The 18,962-nt window shown below is 45.2% G+C and overlaps 1 protein-coding gene across 2 annotated transcripts in view; it reads right to left on the reverse strand.

Moving 5' to 3' along the window:
• LOC122415162 (protein bric-a-brac 1-like) overlaps positions 1–18,962 on the reverse strand; it is a 61,329-nt gene that overhangs the window by 17,481 nt on the left and 24,886 nt on the right. Inside the window, exons 6-8 of one of the 2 annotated variants that reach the window (XM_043427082.1) lie at positions 14,061–14,239; positions 8,877–9,096; positions 3,744–3,858 (exon numbers count right to left, since the gene is read on the reverse strand). In XM_043427082.1, the coding sequence (XP_043283017.1) occupies positions 3,744–3,858; positions 8,877–9,096; positions 14,061–14,239 (514 nt within the window). Of the gene's footprint in view, positions 1–3,743; positions 3,859–8,876; positions 9,097–14,060; positions 14,240–17,604; positions 18,944–18,962 lie in introns of those variants that run through there. The other variant, XM_043427083.1, reaches the window with a different exon arrangement.

Here is an 18,962-nt window from a genome sequence, read left to right on the forward strand (position 1 = left end):
CGAGCCATGGGATATGTTTATCCAAATGCGTTTCCCTCGGAGCGAAGTTTCTCTGAAATCATGGCCCCCGCACTCCGCTTCGTTCGAGTTAATTACGCGCAGTCCTCGCTAAATTATTAGTCGACTCTGATCAAGGCTCGTTGCGTTATTGCATCCGCGATCATACCGTTTCGATTTTCCTCGCGCGCTCCCTTCTGTTTATAGCTTCCGCATGTGAAAATTTTATTAAATAATTGCGGATGAGGATTTGTCAGAGAGGTTCGCACTGCACTCGAATGCTGTTCGAGGATAATTGAATTTGGGCGTTTCCACGCGCGCTTTTTCTCTCTCTCTCTCTCTCTCTCTATTTTCGAAAGCTTCTCCGCAGACTCCCTTTCAAACTCGCGAAATTAGCTTTGCTCGCATACCCTTCTGTTGCGTGTCTCTCAAAAGGCTGGTCACCGGAGAGCCCCATCGTTCTAGCATTTCCTTCGCGGATATTCCATCGCATTATGCATAGCATATAGGCAAAGCCAACGGTATTAAAACCGTCAATAGGATTCAGTGGAATCGCTTTACCTTTTGTTAAACGGGTTCAAAGTCGGCGCGAGCATTTATGCGCGAAAGGCTTGCGATAATGTGGAAAAACCCAAAAAACGACACGGGGCGAGAGCTTCGTTGCTGGGAATTCAATAAAAACGAAATTCCCCTGCGACTAAAAATATGTGCGAGGAACCAATATCCTTTTTTCATTTTATTCCGCACGCCCACCAAGCCAGAATGGGGTTTCTTGTAACGAAAAAGTCTCGTGAAAAATTTCCACTCGCAGTAATATTCCTCGTGAATGCGAATGATGCTCGCGCACGGGGAGACGAGTGCGAGGAGAGAAACATGAAAGATTTGACAGAAGCTTCTTTTGGACGCTCGCGTCTCCCGAGTTCAGCCGTTCAATAAAGTACGGGGAAGGTCCACTTTTTATTCCGGTAAATTATAGTTCAAGGTCCCCTGATAACGATACATTTGGAATTATTTTCGTTTACAATTTTTAGTTTTTATTTGACAATATTATTTTATTTTATTTTGACAATATTTATTGTGGAAAAATTGTACGGTGTTCGAGCTTCGGAAAACGTTTATATCGCCAAGAAAATTTATCACAGATTCCGTTCCTTAATAAAAAAAAAAAAAATAACATTACCTCGCGGGACTTTTGAGAAAGAAAACGTGAAAAAACTCAAGTTTTTGACGCGTCGAAAGCGGATGTCAGTCGTTGCGTTGGACCGCTGGTAACAGCTGATTGAACTTTGGGCAAATTCGGGAATCGCGGGAATCTCATCGAATTTAATTTTGAGACTGATTCGCGTGCTTTCATTCGTCCAGTAGCTTCGCTTTTTTTCACGAATTGACCATTCCTTTTTCTCGGTGCTGTTACACCGATATAAACTTTCTTTCGCATACTAAAAATGTTTCCTTCTCGGACTCAATAATTTTGGTCAAGTTACAGTATAAATTTTATCTTCTATGATTGTTCTCAAGCATTTTATTACATTTTTATGATAAAAATATTCTCGATCTAAGCGTTTATTAACTTTATTAATAATTTAGACTTAAAATGAATCAACATGAAGTAGCTGCGAACTTGATTAGTCATAGAACGGTCGAACTACTTTAATATCTCGGCGCCCAATTCGAGGGATTTTCGTTCTTGTATAGTCGTAAGGGATGAGACGAAAATTCATAGGGAGCCAGCGAGTCTGGCGAAGCTCGCACAGACCTCCAGGCAGAGAGACGAACCACGGGAGCTTCGAGGCTTGCACAGACTCAACTGTCACCGAGGCAATCTCGTACAGAAGTACATATTTAGCTGTACGTATCTGTACGTGCATGCATGGGCTCTGGGAACAGCTCAACCAAAGCCCCGAGCCTCTCTGAGCGAGCCGCATGAATCAGAGGGGGTGCCACCGTAATGCTTCTCTTTACAGATACATCAACTCGCTTCTATGTTTGTATGAAATTACACACGCGAATGGAACAAACGGAGAATGTAACCTCAGAGATAAACGATCGTTTTTTCTCATATTTATACCTGGGAATACTGTTCCCTTAAAAACGAGCATGACTCTGACGATTTCTTACTTTTTTGTCGCCCTTTTTCCTGCCGTTTTTGTTCCATCCGTCCGACAATATTTTCTGTCATTTTTTTCGGACGTTGAAGCATCCTTTTTGACGTTTTTATGCACGCTTCATGGAAATGAAATTTTTTTCCTGCTTTTGCCACGCGAGCTTTTATATCGACTCGTCCAGTAATTTGATTTTTATGTCAAAAGGTGACCGGGAAATTGGATCTTTTACACAAAAATCAAATTTGAAACTGATTCATCGGCAAAGGGTTTCAATCGATTTGGAGATCCAACGGTTTTATTCTTTCAGGGATGTGCCTGCGGGGTTTTAATTTTCAGGAAAATAAGCTCGAAAAAACGATACTTTTCGACAACTTCAACGTGCTCGGGAGTGATATTCGAAAACGAGAATTAAACTGCCGTGGAAAAAAGTAATTTCCTGCTCCAAAATGAATGATCTCAATTTCAAGAGTAGCTTAAAACGACGAGACTCCGCTGTGATACTGGCAAAGGGAATCGAATTTTCTAAAAGTCGGAACGTTGTTTGGTCAAATTTCCTGTTGGTGTAACATTTGTACAGATTTGCATGGGAGGGGCGAACGCAAGAGAAATTTGCTTTGGAAAGGCTGACCGACGCGGGAGTTCTTCCGGCAGGGAATCAGCTCGAGGAGAACTATAACCGAAGCTTGAAAGGGTTCCAAATGGAGAGTTATAGCAATTGAATAGCCAAATCCTCGACTCCGGAAGGGAGGACTTTGGGGCTGCTCGAGAGTTGGGATTGTTAAACTTTGGACCTTTCTATTTCCGCAGGGGGCACTTGATTCTCCGAGTGGTGAAAATGTTTCCTCGTAAGCGAGTAGCTCGAGAAAGAATAAAAATGAATGGCGAGGAGTAAATGGTTTGCCTATTTTTCTCTTCGATTTTAAACCAATTTTGTGAAACTCATTTGAAAATATAACGACAGAGTTTCCACTTGATTTATACGAAAGATTAGTTCGTTGATTAGCCAGCAGGAGGGTGTGAGAAAATTCTGGAAAAATACATATTGAAGGGATGATCGTGAATTTTGCAACTTCGATTAGAAAGCAATCCCTTGCTCTTCTGTCACGCGTTCATTCCTCCGAGCCTGCACCGGAGTTTACCTCGAATTTCATTACATTTTTCATGCCTGTGTCTCTTCTCTCCCGATGCCGAAGCAGGATTGTGGGCTTTGCATTATTCATGGAGGGAAGCAGAGTGCGACTTTTCCTCGCTCCTGCTTTGAGCCACGAAAACAAGTATAAAGCTCGTCAAGAAGTACACAACGGCGAGTCTGTGGGTGGTGGATTGGACGCGTGAATGGAAAATTTTGTTGTTGTTTTTTATTTACATTTTTTATTATATCGAAAAAGAAATCTTTGAAAAATCAATGAAAATGAAGTTTCGTGTGTCACGCGATCGAAACTCCTGGCGAAGGGGAAGAATACGGAGTGTATCGAGCACATTCGTTTCCGGTATTCGCAAGGACGAAAAAGAACGAGAGGAATTTTCCTCGAGCCTATTTTTTTCGTGCACACTGAATCGCGGCAACTCAGAATTTACGGAAAAATGAAAAATGTCGAGCTCAGCCGTGCAGTGGAGACGGAAGCTAAATGAAAAACTTACCAAATGTACCGGATCGATTTCATCTTAAGGGCGGTTGAATTCTCCTTGCACTTGTAGGCCAAAACTTGCTTTACGCTGCTCACGTCGACCGAGGGAAATCTTGAGGTGACGTAAGCTGAAACAGAAATTCGAACGAGTCCCTTAAATTCTGATCACGAGTTAATCCGCGCAAATTTCCTTTGGCTCAAACAAAGGGGCCGGAAAGCTCGAGCTTTTCGTCTCCCTGCCTCGGTCTCCTCCTCCCTGAGAAATGACAAATAAAGCGAGTTGGAAATCTGGGGCCGCAATGAACTCGGCGAAAATTGTTGGAGCAACGAATTTTCCGTGATGCACGCTAAATTATCAAAGGGGCAAGTTTATTGTGAAATTCCTGAGAGACTCCGCAGCGGCTTGGTGGCATTCACCTTTCCGAGCCTCTCTCCCTCGCACTGCGGTTTCCACGCGAAAGATTGTTTTGCACGAGGATTTCCTTCGCATCGGATTAACGGGATATTGGATGCGTCGAGTTCAAATTAATGAGATGCCGGGAATACGTAGCCCCTGATTCTAAAACCACGCGCTATTTTTGCCCCCTTAAAATCCTCACAATCAGTCGAACAATCAGCCCGCCGACGAAATTTAACATTCCTCTTGTCGCCCCCCGTTCCGGGCTCTTTTCCAACGCACGAGAGAACGCAAAATGACTCATTTCATTTCCATATTCCGTACGGAAGCTCAGGCATTCGAGGTTTAAATAAAATAACTGGGAAACGAATAAAAGTAGCATTTCCATCTGGAGCCGCCTCGCTCCCGCCCCCGCGCGGCGAGTCAAACCTCCAAATAATTGTTATTTCACGGCAGCTCTCATCGGGCGATGTAACCAAATTGAATTTTCGATATTTCGCGTTCTAAATAAACTCTCGTTGGATGTCCCGAAGCACGGTGAATTTCCGAGGGATTTCGGACCTCGAATCTCGACGGTTTCATTCGTCGAGGAAAATGCTGCTTGCGGAATCGACTGGCAACGAAGAGACGCTCGACGGTAGCAGCTCGAAAATTTCATTAAACTTGACCAAAAGGTAAGCGTTTTAATCCTGGCATATATAGCGCGACGAGAACAAGAGCTGCGCTCGGATTTCCTCTGTTTTCATGTCTCATCCTCGCTACTCCGTGCTGTTCCGAGTGAATAATCAATCTCGAGTAATCAAAATTCAGGGATTATAACGTCTCGTTGGAAATTCCACGTGCAAAGGGGCGAAACACGAGTGAACTTTTATCGTAAATGTCCGAACACGACGGTGCTGGCAAGTGGCAAGACTGAACTAGGGTTAAAAAAGTAAGGGCGTTGACGCGACGTCCCGGGAATCCACCCACGAGAACATAAAACAAAGCCCACGGTCATCTCTTCTCGTTTCCACAACAGAAAGCCCCTCCCGCGGTGAACGTGTAATCACGAGCTTTCACAAAAACGCAATGCCACAAAGAAAATAAATTTTGTTCTCGCCGCAGCGCGAAAGAGCTTTTCGAAAGATCGTAACAAAAGCTTCGCCCGAGACTTTCCTCATGACCAGAATTTACGGAGAAAAGAACCGGGTCGAATGAAAAGTAAAAATGTATCTCGATGAGTACAAAATTCCGAGCTTTCCAGGTGAAAAGAATAAGAAGAAAAACAAACTTTCTTTTTCACCTTTCCGCTTTCTTCATTCGAGAAGCGGATTTTCTGAATTTAGTAAATTCCTCTTTTTAGTTCTCGTGTATACACGAAGTAGAAAAAAATCAGTGTCGCACGCGACCGCTCGAGGATCGAGGGAAAAAAGAGGGCGAAAGAGTGCATATTCGTTTTTCATTGTAACCGCTATGCGTTAGCGACACCCACGTAGTTTAAATGTTTTTAAACGAATGAAAATAGCGGAGAGGGAGCGCGATCGGCCGAGCCGTCGCCGACACGTTCGACAAACCTCGTCGCCGCGTGTGCTCTCTCCTCCTCGCGCTCGAGGGTTTTTCCAGCTCGAATTCCCATCGAGAACATTTTTCAGCGATACGTTTAGCCGAATGACGAGAGCGACCGAAAAAGAATGGGAAAAAGCTCGTTTCCTTTCTCCGCGCGGCTTGAGCGAATTGATCGGTCACGAGAGGTTTCGCAATTTTTCGCGAGCGATTGATTCGCGGTAAAAGCAGCGTTTAAAACTCGATTCCATTTTCGGAATTTCTTCAACTTCGTTCCAAACGTTTCACTCGAAAGTTCAAACTCCGAGAGACGTAAAAAAGTAAGCGGCCCTCGAAGAGGGAGGCCCATGCGTCGCATATTTCTCCTGACATCAATTTCCTGTCCGAATATAAATGTCGCATAAATATGAAAGCGCCGCAGCGGCACGTCCGAGCCGAATGAAAAGTGTCTCTTTAGCAGGATCCCTCGGTTCGTGACGCGATTAATCATTAAACGGTTATATTAGCGGGGTGCGTGCCATTTGGAATACACGCCTGATTTGAATCGCCTCGTGAAATGCAATCCCGCCCGTTCAACCCGTATTAATTGACAACATCGGAGCGGAAATTTGGTGGAAAACGTTACCGCGTTATCGATGCATGTTCGATCGCGAAGCAATAACGATAAATTACCTCGGCGCGCGCGTCAACTCAACAACACGTGCGCCGCGCGCGCGATACGAGTTCTCGAGGGGATTGAGAATTTTATTGGGTAAAGTATAAACGAGAAAAGTTGGCCGATATTTTATAGCAACATTCGTTATTTCCGTGGCTATTAATTGATTTTATATCCGAATTTATTAGCCCGCGATTACAAATGAACCGTATTTTCCTGGCGCTTTTTAACTCTCGTGTGTTTCCCCGTTCTCTGCGCGCACTGCCGTCGAAGCTTGAAAAAGGAAGATTCGCGTGGGATCTAAAGTTTTTGGGAAAAGGTGATAAAAACGGTGCGGTGGGCGCGCGCGCGGAGGAGCTCGCGAGGACGCACTTATTTCCGTAGATTCAGCACGTTCAAACTTCGGAGTTGAGCATGTTTTCACGCTTTCTCGTGTGCTTTAGATATATTTTTTACTTTCCTTAGGCGGGTTCCTTTTTTCCGAGAATCAGGAAACTTTTCGGGGCTAAATTCGAGGCGAACGAGTACGTAAAATCTTTTGTTGGGGAGCGATGAAACATCCTCGGTTTTGCTCTCTTTGCTGCGACGGGAGGCTTCCTTTTTGCTTGGTTTTTTGTTGAGACAAAGTTTTATTTACCCAGCGGCGAAACCGCCCGGTTCCTCGTTCTCCGCGTGTTTGTTTTCGCGCGGATATTTTCTATCGCGAGACTAAAATATCTCGTTTCGTTGGTTCAAGTGTCGAGCTGCTTTTTATTCCTTATTTTTATCTCGTAAATATCGGAAGGTTTGAATCTCCTCTGAGGAGCGTAAATCGAGGATTTTTGAGTTGTATCCGTCCTCGCGATTAATCGATTCTACGCTGTACTCTCGCGGCGAGGCTCTCTTCTCAATCGAACCAAACTGCATCGCGTTGGCCAAAGTTAAACGAGGTTTGAGACCGAGCGGTGTGTTCCGGGGCTTACAAAACTGAAGGACAACGGCGATCAGCCTCCGGGTGAGTTTCATTGCGTAAGAACTACCTCGGAGCTCTTCCTCTCGATGAACTTACTTCTGCAGCTCCTTTCCCCAAGGAGCCAACATCACGCTTCGATCAGCTCAGAGACCCAAAAGAGCTTCGAGGATACGAGAGCAGGCTAAATCGGGCTCTCGATGAAATGGCGGATTGGAACGAGGAAAACACCGAAATCACGAGGGAACGTGGGGCTTTCAAATGCTTTGAGTATTTTACAGGTTTACCGAGCTAACTTCACCGCGGAAATTTGTGTTGGAGTTCGTGAATCAAACCGAGCGAGGGGTTGTTTTATTTTCATTGAATTTCTACAAATTTTCAACCCTCGAGCGAAATTAAATCGTTAAATCCACTCAAAATTTGTGGACAATCGACGGAGAATAAAACAAAATGAAAATCGTTAAACTTTAAGTAGTTCGGCCCTTCGATAAAAAGTACGGTGGAGCTTTTGTTGCGGTAAATTGTAGTTCAAGGTCCCCTGATAACGATAAGCACAGTTTCGGGGCCTCTTACGGGGCTAAATTTGTAATTGTTTCATTTATAATTTTGAGTCCTTAACACGGTACCTCGTGGGAGAACTTGCAATAATATTAATTGTAAAAAAATTGATTCTGTGTTCGAGCTTCGGAAACGTTTATATCGCGAAGAAAATTTATCACAGATTCCGTTCCTTAATAAAAAAAAAATAACATTACCTCGCGGGACTTTTGAGAAAGAAAACGTGAAAAAACTCAAGTTTTTGACGCGTCGAAAGCGGATGTCAGTCGTTGCGTTGGACCGCTGGTAACAGCTGATTGAACTTTGGGCAAATTTGGGAATCGCAGGAATTTCATCGAATTTAATTTTGAGACTGATTCACGTGCTTTCATTCGTCTAGTAGCTTCGTTTTTTTTTCACGAATTGACCATTCCTTTTTCTCGGTGCCATGCCGTTACACCGAACTAAACTTTCTTTCGCGTAATAAAAATGTTCCCTTGTCGGATTCTATAATTTTGATCAAGTTGAAGTATAAATTTTATCTTTTATGATATTTTTCAAGCATTTTATAACATTCTTATGATAAAAATATTCTCAATGCAAGTGTTTATTAATTTTATTAATAATTTAGACTTGAAACGAATGAACATAAAGTCGTTGCAAACTTTATTATAGTCATAGAATGGCCGAACTACTTTAACGTGAGTTCGATTGATCCAAACCCCTCGATTTGTTTGTTCGCACAAATATTCCTCACGATTTTCAAAAAACGTTTTTCAATCAACAATTTTCATTTGGTTCGCCACAATTTATTGATTAAACAAAAAGTTTAGTCGAAACAATAAATTTTTCGTTTCAATGCGAATGAGTTAAACCGCGTCAACAATTTTTGTACCGAAATAGAGCATTCTCGTTTTGCATTTGATGTTTTTTTCGTTGATGGAAATTGCGAGTCGGTTCTTGAAACTAAACGAGGAATGAGCCGCAAACGTTTGTGCAGCACCGCGCGCACGTTGCTCGGTCAATAAAACGAGGAAACGAATGTTGAGTAACGAATTAAACTCACATATTATTGCTTGAACTTTGGCTCTGTCGAGGGCTGGTTTAACAGGACGTTCCGTGGCAGTTCCAGCTCTGCTCCATCGTTGACCCGTGACGGAACAGGTTGCCAGTTCCGTCGGGCTGAACAGTATCGCAGCGAGACCACGAGTCAACTTCCGGTAATCGCTCCACTTCACCGCCCTCAGCTGTTCCTCGCAAACTGCGATTCCTTCGCCCAAATGTACCTGAAATATCACGTCCGAACAACCAAATTTTACACCCAATAAATCATCCCTCCCATCGCGATTTATCGCGGTGTCCACGCACCTCCAAATCATTTTAACGCAATGAATCAAATCCCGGCGGAAAGACATTAAAATACACACGATAAATCACAAAAAATTTCATCATTTGCTCCCAAAATGAGGATAAACGAAGAAAAAACGTTTTTATTGCTTTTCCCTCGAGCCAGGAAATCTCCGCAGGAATTTTAATTCCTCCTCGGAGTCGAAACAAAAAGCCACCATCCGGGCAACTCGAAATCCTCGTAATTTCCATACCGTCCAATACGATTAGGGAAAGGTGTGCGAATCTTCGGAACTTGGGGAGAACGCGCGGTTGCTCAAGAAAGCTCGATCGTTCGAAGCACCCCGGAGATCGAATTCGAAGAAACCCGATAAATTTAGCTCCGATTTTTATGAATTTTCAAAATTCAGCTCACATTTGTCGCCCCGTGGGAGAAAATAGGAGAGTGGAAAAAGCGAATGAAAACTATAAATCTGAAACGTGCGCGATAAGAAAACCGATCGGTCCAGAGTCCCCCGTACATATCCATTAATCTCTCTCTCGCTCGCTCCATACGCCCACAAACATTGGCCATTATTTTATCGGGAATAATTCACGGGGCGAGAAGGTCAGAGGAAAAAGGATTGAATCCTTTGCCGCGAGGAGAGGCAAAGGTAATAATTGATGGAACTCGCTAACGTTGGTGCTGCGGCACGAGGCGAGCTCGCTAAATATTCTTTTGTCGAGGAAAAACCGCGCGGTATGCACTTGGAATAATTCATCCGGCTGTTTGCGGCATTGATGCGGGGAAAAACAAAACGTTTATTCGTATTTCGGCTGCAACATGCGAGCGCTACGTTCATTTCTCTGTCTCTGTATTTGGTCGTTTGTGCGGGAGCTCCCTTCATAATTTTGTACCTTTCCATTTAAATCACACGAAACGATCTTTCATTTCTCTCTCGCATTTTGATTTATTCGGTACACTTGACTCTCCCGGTTTATTGGGAACGAGAGGAACGACAGCTCTACCGTTGCTCGAAATACTCAAAACGAGGGGAAAAAATAGGAAAAAGGGGGCTGCTTTATCGTTCGGGAAAGAGCTTTTCCCTCGTCTGTTTCGTGCGGTTAGTGGAGATGTCCGCGCCGCGAAAAACAAAACATATCGACGAACAAAGTGCGAAGGGACTGCGAGCCTGGGAGCCAAACGGAATGGAGAGCTCGGGGGCGCGACGCAGGGAAAGAGGAAAAGGACGACGCTGCACCGGAGTGGTTTATCGAGTCGCGACCGAAAATCCTACATTCGCCAAGCCCTTTTTCCTCCCTTTCACATTTTTTTTCACCCTCCGCTTTAGACTCGATTTTTTCCGAGGCAACCGGCACAACCTTTGCCAAACATTTTTCGGCCACCCATTCGTTCTTTCAGGCTCGATGAAACCCATAGGGTTAAATGTTTACAGCTCTTAATTAGTCGCTAAACTTGCGGTGTATCCCAGCACCTGGCACTCGCCCTCACAATTCATCCTCTTGCTTCGCTTGCCCCGCCATTTTACCCCCAAACCGCATTCTAAATTTGGCTTCGATATTGACACAAATTTTCTCGATTTTTTTTCACTTTGCCCCACTTTTATACTTCAATTTTCGAGCACATTTTCTCGTAACATCGTCTTCGAAGCAAGAAAAGGTTTCTCGAAAATTTGGGGCAAGGTTCAATATCTCAAATAACCAATTTTTAGAACGCTCGATATTTCGAAATTTTCAAAGTTGTTGTATCACATTGGAGAACAATAAGTTATTCGAAATACTCATTTCCGATCGACTATTTAACAGATTACGTGTTTAATCGAGTATTCCTTCTTTCAAGTCATATTTACTCGAAAATATATATTTCGATAGTTTTCATTTCGAATGCAATTTTAACAGACCATACAAACGTCAAAAGTTGAGATTTTCGAATTCAAAATGAAGAGCAGTCGTTTTATAGACAAACCAGAATATAGAGAGTAGCAAAAAATCGAAAGTGAATTTTTCGAGCCTATAAAGCTTGGATATGCAGAAAAGCGATGGCCCGAAAAGGCGAAAATCAAAATGGCGATGTTTGAAATTGGAGATCTCCGGTCTGAGTAAGCGAGTGAGCGAGACGCGTGTATTTTGAGCTCCGCTGCGTTTCTTTATTTCGATCGTTCGACTTTCTAACGTTTCGCCATTTTGACAGTTTGACTTTTTGGTCTTTCAGTATATTTCAACCTCGGCAATATTTAGTCTTTCGTCATTATATTTTCGAAATCGTCAACATTCCCAGTATCGCTGATTGCACTAATTTATGAATCGAAAGAGCGATAGTCGAATTTTCAGAAAATCGATATTTTAGTCGTCGTTCCATGGACGATTGTTACACGTGCTTCGAACCTTGTACTTTCCACTTTATTTATTTTCTCCATTCAAAGCTCTAGTCGACTTGATCTGTCTCCAAATTATCATTCAGGGTTTATAAACTCGAAATTTTAGTAATTCTACCATTTTATCCCCACTCCCAATTTGTCCCTTTCCTCTTGATCGCAGTAGCCAATTACGAATGACACGGTAGAATCCTGATAGCTCTCGATTCTCCTTCGGATTTGAAATTCGGGACAGAGTGTCAGGTGGATCTGAATATTGAAAATTTAATGAGGGAGCGCAGCGACGGTGTCGGAGCAGCGATGTCCGGTACGGAGTTGCCCGTAATCGGATATTCGCGTGTGAAGCAACCGCGCGGGCGCGCTCGTATGGAAATAGAGGCATTCCGCGTGTACCCCGGAGCAAAGCTCTTTAACGTGAAGCCTAAGAGATAATCGCCGGAGGTCCTCGTACGAGATAACGGATCATTAACCTCCGGGTAATTAATAACGCATGTGACACGTGATTCGAGGCTCGAGGATGTCCGCGGAGTTTGATAAATTTGCCAAAAATTCACCGGAGTCTGGTGTGAAATCGGTGAGGAAATGAAAAATTGTTTTTGAATTTCCGGTGATTTTTCGTTCGATTTCGTCGCCGTATGTGAGCGCTGTGAATCGGGAGGGAAAAGTTGATGAGCGCGAAAGACAAAAGCTCGGGAATAATGCGGCGAAAGAATGTGAAAATTTGAATGAAAATCTGGAAAGCAAGTGGAAAAACAGAGAGACGAATGCGGAAGGCTAAAAAGTAGCGAGTCCACGCGAAACTGGAGCCTCGTGAATTGTCCTTGTTTGCGGCTCGCGAGTCCGGGGAGACGAAATAAAAGAGAAAATAGCTCAGCCGCCTGCCGCGTTGAGTGCGCGTCCGTGGGAATTTTGTGAAAATTCTCTTCGTACACCCGCGAGTCGAGGCCTCAACGCGGGGCGTGTAAGCCACTGTAATGATGATGCAACAAAAACGCATAACAAAGTCGGAGGGAAAAGTAAAACGAGGAAAAATAGTAGACGCAATAAAAACGAACCGCTCCGTGAAAATTCCGAGTGCCGCCGCACCTCCAGCGACCTGCTATCGCTCCGCGAGACCGTTTTTTTGTGATAAACATAACGGAACGCGACTGCAATGAAGAAAAGGACAAACAGGCTGGCCGGGGAAAGGCGAAAATGTTTTTTGCACTTGTGGCGTTTCATTCGCGGCTACGAGAGAGCAACGTACGTTTGGATATTTTTAGAGAAATATCCGCTCGCACGCCCGCTCCGGAGGAATGCATTCGTCGGAATTTCATTTATTTCGTTTCGTCAACGCGCGATTTGCACACTCGCGGAATACAGATTCTTGGAACGAACGCTCACGCATCAAAGCGCGGAAGTTAATGAAATTTCTATCGTTTTTTCCAGCTTCCGAGACTCGATGAGTCTCGGAAAAATGATGAAGGATTTAGTCAGGAAAAACGGAATGAAAGATCGTGATCCAGGAAGGATTAAGCTGACGCGAGAAAAGTGCGTTTTTCTTTCGATTGCCTTCGAGCTGAATCCTGAGGGAGAAGGGCGGAGGCTCGCGGCGAAAAACGGAGCTTGAAAGACTGGGAGCTTTCAAAAGGTAGCGCGAGTGCAGGCTTTTTCGCTCGCTTTTTCCAACGACCTTGGCAAGCGTTGATGCGCACCTGTCGTCAAAGTTTAGGAAACTCGTTAGGCGAAGCCCAGCTGCTGGAGATTAAGGGGGTGCGTCGGGAGTTTACAAAGTGACTTTGAGCGGGGAGCATGAAAATTTCAAAGCGGCCTGTTTTCGCGCGGTGAATGATTCCCCGCCAATTTAAACGCGACGGGGGGAAAACTCCCGATCGATTTCGTCGCGAGTGCTGCTCCATCGTTCGACGCCCCAAAAATCTCCTCCACTTTCTCCTCGAGCCCATTTTGCCCGCCGGATACCGACTCGGGATCGGTCACGGCGAAAATCACAAAGAAAACAAGAAAGGAAAAGAAGCGCTCGTAAAAACGTGGCGATTTATGCTCCGAGAGTCTTCACGTTCCGCGGTGCCAACGGGAGGAAAAAATGGCCAATAAAATGTGAACGGCAAGATAGATTTATCCGGAAATCGAGTCGGTGTCCCGGTAAAAATGATAAAAACCCGCACGCACGCAGAGAAGAAAAAAATGAACAAAAAGGGATAATGCGAAGAGAAAGGAGGCTTGGCCACGAGCTGGTCCCACGAGAATCTTTGGCGACGGAACGGTAATGAGCCTCTCGGGACACGAAACGACCTTCGGTCTCTCATCGCATGATTTCCGCACGTGTTTTTTTTTTCACGAGCAGAAAAGGGAGACTAAAATGTTTCAGCAGGTCACGGAGCAAAAAGTCTCGGCATTTCCTCGATATTTTCGTAAAAATTGATGAATAAATAAAACCGGATGTTAAACTTCGGCATGGAGATGATACGTTTCGTTGGTTCATTCGTCGAAGGCGAATGAATTTGAGTAAAATCGATGCTTAAACTCACCACTCCGTCCGAGGAGGAATCCTCGAAGCCACGAAAAGCCGGCATCGCGGGTGGAGTCGTACTCATGTCGAGGGGGCCCGGTAACCAATCGTTTCTCGATGGCGAATTACCATGAACCGATGACAAGTGCCTTCCGCCTCTCGTTCCGAGTCTCGGTCTTCCACGTCTTACCCTTCGGCCTGTTTCAAAACAGAGAACGGGGGAACGATCCCGTGAGTTCATTTGCATTTTTCAGGCGTTCGTATTCTTGGAGGATCGGTGCAAATATTCATTATTAAGAGGGAGCAAAATGGGGAGGGAAACTGCGGGAGACTTTCTCGGATGGAGTCGCCCTGGATCGCGCGCCGCTGCATATGGCAGGGGCGAGGAAAACTGGAAGCGATTCGCACTCGAGAGGCCGTCGGGGCAAAAGGACCTTCGAGAAAGCTGAAATTCAATCGTTCTTCGATAAGGAATCGACGAAAAAATATAAGCGAGTTTACTCGACTCTACGAAATAAATTGCAATGAAAATCCCGACGAGATAATAACGAGAGAGCGAAACACACGCTTTCTCATTCGGTGGGCGACGATACTCTCACATTTTCGAGAAAACAATCTCGCAGCGGTGACGCTCGAGTCTGAGTGTGTAATTGATCCTGCTGCGAGCTAACCCCGTCTCCTCGCGTTGCGCCAGCACTCACCCTCCCAGCTTCTCCATTCTCTGAGCGTTTCTTCTAATTTTTTCAGCGTCGCCGATACGACGAGCCTCCCAGACGAAAGCATCGAAACTCCTTTTTATCCATTGTTCGCCTTATCAGGCCGTCCATCGGACGCAACGTTGAAGATACTTTGTTCCAGAGACAATGGAGAGATGAGTAAATTTGTAAGGGCTTAATGGCTATTGAAAACTTCACGGCAGCGCTTTCCCATCGGGGATGCAGTTTTCGTCCACGTGATTTGGCTCCTGCCCTCGCGAAAAGCTCAGCGGAAAAGGGAGATTCGAAGTAAAGCAAACGCGAGTTTTCGACGCGGCGATAAGGAAGGCGAAGCAGCATCGATCGCCTCCGCGCTCGTGTGTCATTCGACAACGAATAACGAAACTCTCGTGAAACGTGCGAAAGTTGAAGTTGTAGAAAATCGAAATAAAGCAGGGAGGAATGGAGTCGTGCGATCCCGAAGTGAGAAGGCGGAGCAGCTCGATTTACGGTCGGTTGAATGAGACACTAGGGAACAAGATGAGATACTTTCCTCGAGCATTTGTATCGTTAGAGCTGGAAATTTCTCCAGTTACGAGAGCCTTGCGCTATTATCCTCGGGCAAACAGTACGCGTAAAGTGTTACAAACGAATCGAGAGCTTTGTCACGGAGCGCCGAGTTATCATCGCCGATAATGTTTATCGCGTAAAGTTGCGTTATTTACAATCAAGGCTATAATAAGCTCGAAGTGTGAGAGCAAGGGGAAAAGAAGAAGGAAAACGGTGCTGGGCTCCCTCGAATCGGGCTTTCGCACATTCCCGAGTCGAGGCGAATCGGAGGGCGAAAACGCCGCGAGGGCGAAGCGAAATCCGCTCTAACTATCTGATATCTTTCTCAAACGCTAATAAAGATATCTCGCTCCCTCCGTGCAGCATCGCGGAAGAGCAGCCCTCTTTCCAAGGCCCTCTCCAAAGTAGCCTCGTAAAAGGAGAAACTGTGGGGACCTACTCGTGCTTCGCGACGCTTATACAAGACACTTCGTTTAATTGCCAGATTCCACAGATGTTTCTCCCCTTAATGATGATTCGAAAAAACTGCGGGTTACTTCCTTTCGTCGCCGGGCGAAATACCGGGATTGGATCCTTTTGCTAAACTCGGCGCTGCCTAATCTTCGTTGAATATTTACGGATGTTGTTCGAATTTTTCGGTTTTTCGTCACCCCGCGAAAAACGAAGCGAGCGCTCATTTCGAGGAGTCAATGAAATCTTGGAGATATTTCTCATCCTCGCGTCGATGGCACAGCGAAGTGAGAGAGACGAGGAATTCAATCTCGTGTCGTAACAGTCATCAGTCGACAGCCTTTCCATACAAACAAAAACACAAATAACAACTCAAACAACATCGAATAGTCGTGAGACAAATAATTGATTATTATCAACGAGGATCTCGGTAAACGTGTTCGATTAAATAAAAGCCGAAGGCAAACCTTTCACAAACCCGAATACTCTACAAATAGCTGATTTCGAACGTTTGATAAAGAACGAAAACTTGAAAAATCGTAAAATTTATATGCGAAGCTTATGGAGATTCCATCATCACTATATTTCTATTGAATAATTCTAAATTCCTGACACAAAGTGTCTCAGAGACAGAAAAAAATGTAAGAAATTCATAGGAACGATAAGGATGAAGGGTTACCGAATCTTTAAAAGAGAGAAGTTGTCAAAATGGCAGAAGCAGAAGCTTTCCCCATCTAACAGAGACCTCTCAGAGGTTAAGGAAAAATACTGTAATGCGAAAGGAATACCTTAATTTTTGAATCCTGAATAATGTTCGAGTTCATTGCAGAACATACTTCATTCCGAGTCTTTCGCACGATTCGATTAACTGCGAAAAAGCAACGTTTGACGAAGTTGAACGCAGTCAGTTGACAAATTGGATCAGAGATCACCTTGAAAAGCTGTCACTTCGCAATAATTTCTGTACTTTTCGAATGTTAATATTTCAACTAAAGGCTCGATGAAGGGATCTTGAAATTTCACAGGCGCACAGAATTGTAAATCTTGCATTGTAAAACCTAAAAAAATTAGAGAGCTATCTAAAAACAACCCCCGCGCCTGTACATCCTTAACTCCCGATAAACTTTACGACTCCTCTTGATTACCCGGGTCCTTGAGAGCCGGGGAGCTCAGCGAGTTCATAACTTTTGAAGGAGTTGAAATTTTTCAAGATTTTTCAGGGAAACGACGAAACACGAGTCGCGGGCAGGGAAAATTCTTGGTTTCAGGCCAATCGAGGTTGAGAATACAAAGGGAATTGGATGGGAAAAGGGACGGAACGGTGAGTCGAAGGGAGCCGGAGGAGAATATTTGATCGAGAGCGACACCGATTTATTGGCATTTTTCATAGGCATTTTCGAGTGCCTTTTTAAAAATGAGTGTCCAAGTGGAGCGTAATCCTTGGAACGAACAGCTTGAAGTGCGGAATAACGGTGGCGGAAGGGGCGAGTAAAAAAGAGGATGATTAAAAGAGACTGGAGGAGTAATTATATCTCGAGAAAGGAGACAGGAAAATCTCGCTCAATGGGAACTCTATTTCCGAGGGTTCGTCGTCAGCTTGTGTAATGGATAATGAAAGAGCCCTCTGGACTCAATTAAAAGTTCCGTTGGTGCGCGCATGATGAAGAAGTAAAGATAAAGCTAGTGATAGGAGAGCGGTTGGGCGGGGAGGAGGAGGCGTCACATCGATCGTAACAATCAGAGGGGTCGCGAGTGCTCGGGTAAAGGCACTTTCTCAATGCGCGTGTGTACTCGGATCTTGAAACGTCAAAATGTTGAAAAAGGTCGTGATAAGAATTGCTTCGAAGATAATCCTCGGTCATATTTTTATTGATTTTCGCACGAGATCTCCTTTACATTTGAGCATTTTCAACGAAGCCTGATACAAGAGTGTTCGTACATGGAAGGACTTTCGCCGGGGTTTTTAATTTTTTAACAAATCTTGCGGAGAAGAGTCCCAAGTCGAGGGTGAAAGGGGCGACGTTTTCCAGCGTCAAGGTCGCTGGAAAACGTCGTACGTACGTCGAGCAATAAAAATTTCGAGAGTGGATCGGCACTGCGCGCGCCCTCGAGCGAACGAAATCACTTGTTCCTTCGGCCTTTTTATCCTCGAGCTTTGCGAAGCAAAGTTACGTCCACGCTGAGACTTTCGGTTCGTCACTCACCGCACACAGAGTCCCGCGTGTGCGGGGGCGACTCCGGGGGTCGTTGGCTCTCGGATCACTCCCAGCCAGCTTCCTTCCAGACGCTCTTCAATTCTTATACTTTTTGCCCAGCGCGGTTTATCCTCACACGTACGAGCGCGTCGATACTTTCCTGTGGAGCTCCGGAGCTCGGGGGCCGCTGGAAGAACGTCTGGGATTACGTTGCTCCAACGAACGTGTGTATATACGAGAGAGCGAGAAATCCTGATGGCTTTATTCGATCTTGCTACATACCGAAGGATCTTTCACTCTCGTTTACCGCGTCTGGACCGGAGGCGGCGGAGACTCCTCGACCGGAATCCCGAGATAACGAACTCCCAGCGACACAAACAATCCGACGTTCCTGTCCGTTTTTATCGGAATAGTTTCCCCGACCCTCCGGATATCGCGTTGAAGGAACGACGGCGCAAGGGAACTTTGATCGAGTCGTCAAACCGGGGCTGAGACCGAGGCCATTTGAATGTACGAAACCGGCCAGTGGAAAACTTTATGAAAAATAACTCTGCGCGGAGTCCCGCGCGATGACGCTCCGGAAAAGCTGCACATTCGCTTGATCCTTTACAACCGAGCTCACGAAGCGTCCTTGACGAAGCCGAGGGCATACTCGACTTCCGCGGGGTCTGTTTTATCGTCGCGATCTTCCGGATAAACAGCGCTCGATCGATCGTCGATTCCGTATGAAGAAACGGAAGGGGCGTTATTCGATCTCCGTTGGAGAGAGGTGAGCTCGAGGAGGTCGGAAGCGTTGGAGGAATGAGCGGTTCTGAGGTGCCGTCGAAGATTGCTGTTGTTGCTGTAGACACGGGCGCAAAGAGGACACAGCCGGGGCGAATCCCACGTCGAAAGACTCGAGTCGCCGCTTACAATGGCCAATGTTGCCCCTGCTCCCGCTGACACGGGGCCCGACGTCGTCGTTCCATTGTACGGGGACGACCCGTTTGTGGCTGCAACACAGACCCGCCG

Source organism: Venturia canescens, chromosome 8 (assembly GCF_019457755.1).
Source record: "Venturia canescens isolate UGA chromosome 8, ASM1945775v1, whole genome shotgun sequence".
Taxonomy (NCBI): Eukaryota; Metazoa; Arthropoda; class Insecta; order Hymenoptera; family Ichneumonidae; genus Venturia; species Venturia canescens.